Source organism: Cherax quadricarinatus, chromosome 47, assembly GCF_038502225.1.
Source record: "Cherax quadricarinatus isolate ZL_2023a chromosome 47, ASM3850222v1, whole genome shotgun sequence".
Taxonomy (NCBI): domain Eukaryota; kingdom Metazoa; phylum Arthropoda; class Malacostraca; order Decapoda; family Parastacidae; genus Cherax; species Cherax quadricarinatus.
In genome coordinates, this window is record NC_091338.1 from 29,890,209 (window position 1) to 29,898,960 (window position 8,752).

Consider the following 8,752-nt stretch of genomic DNA (forward strand, 5'->3'; position numbering starts at 1 on the left):
TGATGATCGTCTCTAGGCACCATGATGGTAATGCTGGTGCAGTAGTAAGGATGAATGGGAGGATGTTGGCACCTGGAGAAGAAGTTGATATCCTTGGGGTGAAATTTGACTCCAAACTAACCATGAAGAACCATGTTGTAAATCTTGCAAACAAGGCAGCCAGGAAGCTTACAGCACTTCGCCGTATCTCGCATCTGCTTGACAGTAGGGGGGGGTTGCAAGATACCTGTACGAGGCACAAGTACGCTCACACCTTGAGTATGCTCCACTTTCTTGGTTTGCCTGTCCCCTCCTCATCTGCGACTGCTTGACAGAGTAGAGAACAGAGCAAGACGTCTCATCTCTCGCCTGGACCCATCCTGGATGGATCTGTCATTTCAGCAGAGCCTTCAACATAGGAGGGATGTGGGTGGCCTTACTGTTATGTACAAGGCCAATATTGTCAAAATACCACACTTGGATCCACTTCGAGGACAGCGCGAAACAAGCTTTTATGCCACAAGACGGGCAGAAAGCAGCAACTTCACTCTGGCTGTACCTTCTCCAGAACATCACTCCATCTGAGATCATACATACCCAGGATGACTCGAGTATGGAACACATTCGTTCAGCATAATGATGTCAACGAGATAACGTCAGTTGATCAAATGAAAATGCTGGCCCACAGATGGCTCCAACTACATCCTGTTCCCTACTTGTATGTCTCATAACAATAAAAATGCTTTCAAATGAGCTGATGTAGGTAACAGCTCTTAGCTTGTCAATAAAGTTAGGAATCCTTAACCTGTAAATAGCTTGTCAATAAAGCTAGGATCCTTAACCTTGTAAAACCCTTTGTAGAGAGAGAGAGAGGGAGAGAGAGAGAGAGAGAGAGAGAGAGAGAGAGAGAGAGAGAGAGAGAGAGAGAGAGAGAGAGAGAGAGAGAGAGAGAGAGAGAGAGAGAGAGAGAGAGAGAGAGAGAGAGAGAGAGAGAGAGAGAGAGAGAGAGAGAGAGAGAGAGAGAGAGAGAGAGAGAGAGAGAGAGAGAGAGAGAGAGAGAGAGAGAGAGAGAGAGAGAGAGAGAGGGTAAACACACATTAATCAGTCCAAAATTAATCCAAATATGTATGTATTACGTTGAACGTTGTGATAAGACTGGGAACAAGTGTAGCCAGCAGGTTATTATAACTCAGTTACAACTGCACGGGAGTGACTCACAAGTCCCGAAGTGTAGCCAGCAGGTTATTATAACTCAGTTACAACTGCACGGGAGTGACTCACAAGTCCCGAAGTGTAGCCAGCAGGTTATTATAACTCAGTTACAACTGCACAGAAGTGACTCACAAGTCCCGAGTTGGAAATGACCAGCAACATTATTCTGGCGAATTTAATTTTTGACCTCCGGGTGTGTACCTGTTGTTGCATTTCCCAGTGTACCTGTTGTTGCATATACTGCAGTGACTTACTTTTCCCAGTGTACCTGTTGTTGCATATACTGCAGTGACTTACATTTCCCAGTGTACCTGTTGTTGCATATACTGCAGTGACTTACTTTTCCCAGTGTACCTGTTGTTGCATATACTGCAGTGACTTACATTTCCCAGTGTCCATTAATCAAGTTTGATGGACTGACCACATCGACTCAAGGATGAGGGACTGATTACCTTAAACTCCTGCTCTTCACGTTTTTCCTTTGTATGGACTGATGAAGCCACTGTGTGGCGAAACGTTTCCTCAGTAAAGATACCCAAGAGTTGCACATGTGTCTAATTTATCGATTATTTAACTTCATTTAAGTTATGTTAGACTGTTGTTTAGCAATCAAATTTAACCAATTAAACAATAGCTCAATACTAACATAAAATTAAACACAGACGATAAAAAAAATTGACACGCGATCGAATAAAAAGTGACTTAAGAAACTCACAAGAAAATACAATATTACATATGAATATTAAAATTGGCTAAAACGTTGTATAGTTTTAAAAATAAGTAAGATAAATACATGAGAGGGTGTGAGTTGGACCTGACCAGCTTGTGCTGCTGGGTCTGGTGCAGTGCTCCTTCCTTGAGTGGAGGTGTCCACACTGGGTGGGTCATTGGGTTAATCCGGGGGGGAGGATGGACCTGCTCCGCATGGGTCAGTAGGCCTGTTGCAGTGCTCCATCTTTCTTATGTGCTTATAGATAAGCATTGTTTACGGCTGGTGAACAGTCACCCACTTGACTGTCTTAGCAACAGTGAAATTCTGACTGTTATTATGAGGCTGGACTGGCATGTTAAGTTAGAAGAGACTTTTCCAGACAAAGTTGTTGATGCTGAGATAAACACAGTTTAATAAGAAATATTGATCTACACATAAAAGAAAATAAAGTTTATTGTGTATTTCGACCTTCAGTTTAGGTCATCAGCAGACAAGGTGTAGACAAGGTGCAGACAAGGTGCAGACAAGGTGCAGACAAGGTGCAGACAAGGTGCAGACAAGGTGCAGACAAGGTGCAGACAAGGTGCACACAAGGTGCACACAAGGTGCACACAAGGTGCACACAAGGTGTAGACAAGGTGCAGACAAGGTGTAGACAAGGTGCAGACAAGGTGCAGACACGGTGCAGACAAGGTGTAGACAAGGTGCAGACAAGGTGCAGACAAGGTGAAGACAAGGTGCAGACAAGGTGCAGACAAGGTGCACACAAGGTGCACACAAGGTGCACACAAGGTGCACACAAGGTGTAGACAAGGTGCAGACAAGGTGTAGACAAGGTGCAGACAAGGTGTAGACAAGGTGCAGACAAGGTGTAGACAAGGTGCAGACAAGGTGTAGACAAGGTGCAGACAAGGTGCAGACAAGGTGCACACAAGGTGCACACAAGGTGCACACAAGGTGCACACAAGGTGTAGACAAGGTGCAGACAAGGTGTAGACAAGGTGCAGACAAGGTGTAGACAAGGTGCACACAAGGTGTAGACAAGGTGCACACAAGGTGCAGACAAGATCCTGTCGTCTAAAAGGTGTCATCACTCTCAGATCACTTGCAATCGGCTGAACATGAAGGGTATAGAAAAATATTTAATGCATAGCAAGTAGAAATCCAATAATACAAACCTAGTGAGCTGATTATGAAAGACTTGAGAGCATAGAGGTGTTTGGGTGAAGCCAAGTCTCCATTCATTCCCTGGCAGTGTTGGCGTGCCTGCTCCCAGGTCAGTTTGTGTGTACTCAGGTAGAAGCACTCGTCCAGGACCTGTGTGTAAGGGTGCGGACACGACGCTCCTGGAAAACACCAGAAACATAAAGTAATATTTATTAGTCTTCATTATATAAAATATAATTACACTAATCACTCAAGTTTGTTATCAGGTGCAGGATGTATTACTACAAGCTTGTAGATGAATGGTTCACAGAACCGACACGTTGTGCAGGATGTATTACTACAAGCTTGTAGATGAATGGTTCACAGAACCGACACGTTGTGCAGGATGTATTACTACAAGCTTGTAGATGAATGGTTCACCGAACCGACACGTTGATAAATTAGACACATGTGCAACTCTTGGGTATCTTTGTTAAGGAAACGTATCGCCACACTGTATGGCGAAACGTTTCCTTAATAAAGATACTCAAGAGTTGCACATGTGTCTAATTTATCTAATACAAGTTTGTTTACTGTTGATTTGCCTCGTTTAATGAGAGGATTGTGCGCCTCCCAGTGCCCATCCTGGGTGTTTCCTTCTCTGGGTTTCAATCTTTACATCTTGTCCAGGGATGAGTGCTTGTAATCACTTCACCTACGTACCAAACTGGTTTGAAATATTTCCCCTCCCCCGTCCTTTCCACTTGTGGTGGAAAATGAGAGAGGGAGTAATTTATTTTCAATAAGCCAGACCTGCCCAGGTTCATCCAGCCTCACCCAGCATCACCCAGCATCACCCAGCTTCACCCAGCTTCACCCAGCTTCACCCAGCTTCACCCAGCATCACCCAGCTTCACCCAGCATCACCCTGCATCACCCAGCTTCACCCAGCTTCACCCAGCATCACCCAGCTTCACCCAGCATCACCCAGCTTCACCCAGCTTCACCCAGCTTCACCCAGCTTCACCCAGCATCACCCAGCTTCAACCAGCATCACCCAGCTTCACCCAGCATCACCCAGCATCACCCAGCTTCACCCAGCTTCACCCAGCTTCACCCAACTTCACCCAGCTTCACCCAGCATCACCCAGCTTCACCCAGCTTCACCCAGTTTCACCCAGCATCACCCAGCTTCACCCAGCTTCACTCAGCATCACCCAGCTTCACCCAGCTTCACCCAGCATCACCCAGCTTCACCCAGCATCACCCAGCATCACCCAGCATCACCCAGCTTCAACCAGCTTCACCCAGCTTCACCCAGCATCACCCAGCTTCACCCAGCATCACCCAGCTTCACCCAGCTTCACCCAGCATCACCCAGCATCACCCAGCTTCACCCAGCTTCACCCAGCTTCACCCAGCATCACCCAGCTTCAACCAGGATCACCCAGCTTCACCCAGCATCACCCAGCATCACCCAGCTTCACCCAGCTTCACCCAGCTTCACCCAGCTTCACCCAGCTTCACCCAGCATCACCCAGCTTCACCCAGCTTCACCCAGCTTCACCCAGCATCACCCAGCTTCACCCAGCTTCACCCAGCATCACCCAGCTTCACCCAGCTTCACCCAGCATCACCCAGCTTCACCCAGCTTCACCCAGCATCACCCAGCTTCACCCAGCTTCACCCAGCAGCACCCAGCTTCACCCAGCATCACCCAGCATCACCCAGCATCACCCAGCTTCAACCAGCTTCACCCAGCTTCACCCAGCTTCACCCAGCTTCACCCAGCATCACCCAGCATCACCCAGCATCACCCAGCATCACCCAGCTTCACCCAGCTTCACCCAGCTTCACCCAGCTTCACCCAGCTTCACCCAGCTTCACCCAGCTTCACCCAGCTTCACCCAGCATCACCCAGCTTCACCCAGCATCACCCAGCTTCACCCAGCATCACCCAGCATCACCCAGCTTCACCCAGCATCACCCAGCATCACCCAGCTTCACCCAGCTTCACCCAGCTTCACCCAGCTTCACCCAGCTTCACCCAGCTTCACCCAGCTTCACCCAGCTTCACCCAGCTTCACCCAGCTTCACCCAGCATCACCCAGCTTCACCCAGCTTCACCCAGCATCACCCAGCTTCACCCAGCTTCACCCAGCATCACCCAGCTTCACCCAGCTTCACCCAGCTTCACCCAGCTTCACCCAGCATCACCCAGCTTCACCCAGCTTCACCCAGCATCACCCAGCTTCACCCAGCTTCACTCAGCTTCACCCAGCTTCACCCAGCTTCACCCAGCTTCACCCAGCTTCACCCAGCATCACCCAGCTTCACCCAGCTTCACCCAGCTTCACCCAGCTTCACCCAGCTTCACCCAGCATCACCCAGCTTCACCCAGCTTCACCCAGCTTCACCCAGCATCACCCAGCTTCACCCAGCTTCACCCAGCTTCACCCAGCATCACCCAGCTTCACCCAGCTTCACCCAGCTTCACCCAGCTTCACCCAGCTTCACCCAGCTTCACCCAGCTTCACCCAGCTTCACCCAGCATCACCCAACATCACCCAGCTTCACCCAGCATCACCCAGCTTCACCCAGCATCACCCAGCTTCACCCAGCTTCACCCAGCATCACCCAGCTTCACCCAGCTTCACCCAGCTTCACCCAGCTTCACCCAGCATCACCCAGCTTCACCCAGCTTCACCCAGCTTCACCCAGCTTCACCCAGCTTCACCCAGCTTCACCCAGCTTCACCCAGCTTCACCCAGCTTCACCCAGCATCACCCAGCTTCACCCAGCTTCACCCAGCTTCACCCAGCTTCACCCAGCATCACCCAGCTTCACCCAGCTTCACCCAGCTTCACCCAGCTTCACCCAGCTTCACCCAGCTTCACCCAGCTCCACCCAGCTTCACCCAGCTTCACCCAGCATCACCCAGCTTCACCCAGCTCCACCCAGCTTCACCCAGCTTCACCCAGCTTCACCCAGCATCACCCAGCATCACCCAGCTTCACCCAGCTTCACCCATCATCACCCAGCATCACCCAGCATCACCCAGCATCACCCAGCATCACCCAGCTTCAACCAGCATCACCCAGCTTCACCCAGCATCACCCAGCATCACCCAGCATCACCCAGCAACACCCAGCATCACCCAGCTTCACCCAGCATCACCCAGCATCACCCAGCATCACCCAGCATCACCCAGCATCACCCAGCTTCACCCAGCATCACCCAGCATCACCCAGCTACACCCAGCATCACCCAGCTTCACCCAGCTTCACCCAGCATCACCCAGCATCACCCAGCATCACCCAGCATCACCCAGCATCACCCAGCTTCACCCAGCATCACCCAGCATCACCCAGCATCACCCAGCATCACCCAGCATCACCCAGCTTCACCCAGCATCACCCAGCATCACCCAGCATCACCCAGCATCACCCAGCATCACCCAGCTTCACCCAGCATCACCCAGCATCACCCAGCATCACCCAGCATCACCCAGCATCACCCAGCATCACCCAGCTTCAACCAGCTTCACCCAGCATCACCCAGCATCACCCAGCATCACCCAGCATCACCCAGCTTCACCCAGCATCACCCAGCATCACCCAGCATCACCCAGCATCACCCAGCTTCACCCAGCATCACCCAGCATCACCCAGCATCACCCAGCATCACCCAGCATCACCCAGCATCACCCAGCTTCACCCAGCTTCACCCAGCATCACCCAGCATCACCCAGCATCACCCAGCATCACCCAGCATCACCCAGCATCACCCAGCATCACCCAGCATCACCCAGCATCACCCAGCATCACCCAGCATCACCCAGCATCACCCAGCATCACCCAGCATCACCCAGCATCACCCAGCATCACCCAGCATCACCCAGCATCACCCAGCATCACCCAGCATCACCCAGCATCACCCAGCATCACCCAGCTTCACCCAGCTTCACCCAGCATCACCCAGCATCACCCAGCTTCACCCAGCATCACCCAGCTTCACCCAGCTTCACCCAGCATCACCCAGCATCACCCAGCTTCACCCAGCATCACCCAGCATCACCCAGCATCACCCAGCATCACCCAGCATCACCCAGCTTCACCCAGCATCACCCAGCTTCACCCAGCTTCACCCAGCATCACCCAGCATCACCCAGCATCACCCAGCATCACCCAGCATCACCCAGCATCACCCAGCATCACCCAGCATCACCCAGCTTCACCCAGCTTCACCCAGCTTCACCCAGCATCACCCAGCATCACCCAGCATCACCCAGCATCACCCAGCATCACCCAGCATCACCCAGCTTCACCCAGCATCACCCAGCATCACCCAGCATCACCCAGCATCACCCAGCTTCACCCAGCATCACCCAGCTTCACCCAGCATCACCCAGCATCACCCAGCTTCACCCAGCATCACCCAGCTTCACCCAGCTTCACCCAGCTTGATCATTGTGTAGAGTAACAAAATATTTTAATACAAGTCTTTAATCGCGATTTATATTAATTTAAAAAAAATAGTTGGATAAGACATTTAAAATATCTATGTTCCTATTGCTCTTCTATTTAGATTTAACTTTGTTGCTTAAATGATAATAATATTTTGAGAAAAATGAATGAAAGTTATTGTTAGCCGTTTATGGTCGTTTTTCTCTATATATATTGCAATGAAAACCAGTTGTTTTAAATTTGTTATCATATAAATATTATTCCTAAAAAATCAGGTAACTAGTAAAGCTATGAACAAAGTTAGTTTGGAAACTAAGGAATATTAATGATGGCGTGTGTGTTTCTCTCGGAGCTGAAATATGTATTTAATATTAGTGTAAATGATCATTTACCTTCCTTACGTTGTGCTGCGTTGACCATCTCCTTTAGCAGTTCTGTTTGTTGGGACAACAACAACTGGTTCACGATCAATGTTGAATGAAGTTCTGATTTCACGTCACTAGGATGAGCGGCGGCCACCATGACACACACGAAGGGTAGGAGAAGGTACATAGTGACGGTGCTTATGATCAGCCTCAGGAGTGTGGGAGAGTGACACTTGAAGCTCTCACTGTGTGGGAGAGTGACACTTGAAGCTCTCACTGTGTGAGAGACGAATAAGGTTGGGAGGAGTTAGGATCGGGTTATATAGTTTGCTGATGGCGTCACAGGATGAGCGTCTGGAATGTTGCCCGTCGATAAACTAGACACATGTCCAACACTTGAGAATCTTTATTTAGGAAACGTTTCGCCACACAGTGGCTTCATCAGTCCATATATCAGAGAATGTAATACTACCTATGATTGCTTCAGCTCTCCTGTCTACAGTATATAAGTCACTTCTCACATACGTTGTATTATTTTCAAGATTCATGGAGTGATTACATTGACTTAAGGCTGAGGGACTGAATATCTCAAACTTCTCCAGTTCTTCACCATTCTCCTTTGTATGGACTGACGAAGCTACTGCGTGGCAAAACGTTTCCTCAATAAGGATACCCAAGTGTTCCACATGACTCACGAAATCGTGATGACACGATTGCAAACAAGCCATACCACAGACGGGGTTAGAACCCGCGATTAGAGAGTCTCAAAACTCCAGACCGTCGCGTTAGCCACAGGACAAGCTAGCCACAATAAGAGGGAATAGAGTGAGGCCTTGTATGGGCTACATACAGAGAGGGAGGAGAGTGAGGTC

At 49.9% G+C, this 8,752-nt stretch overlaps 1 protein-coding gene across 1 annotated transcript in view; it reads right to left on the minus strand.

Annotated features, from left to right (window-relative positions):
• Positions 1-8,162, minus strand: part of LOC138854050 (hepatic lectin-like) — a 28,206-nt gene extending 20,044 nt beyond the window's left edge. Inside the window, exons 1-2 of the mRNA XM_070094784.1 lie at positions 7,908-8,162; positions 3,082-3,249 (exon numbers count right to left, since the gene is read on the minus strand). Coding sequence (XP_069950885.1) covers positions 3,082-3,249; positions 7,908-8,067 — 328 coding nt within the window. The 5' untranslated portion in view covers positions 8,068-8,162. The remainder of the gene's footprint in view (positions 1-3,081; positions 3,250-7,907) is intronic.
• Between the last annotated feature and the right edge of the window lie 590 nt (positions 8,163-8,752).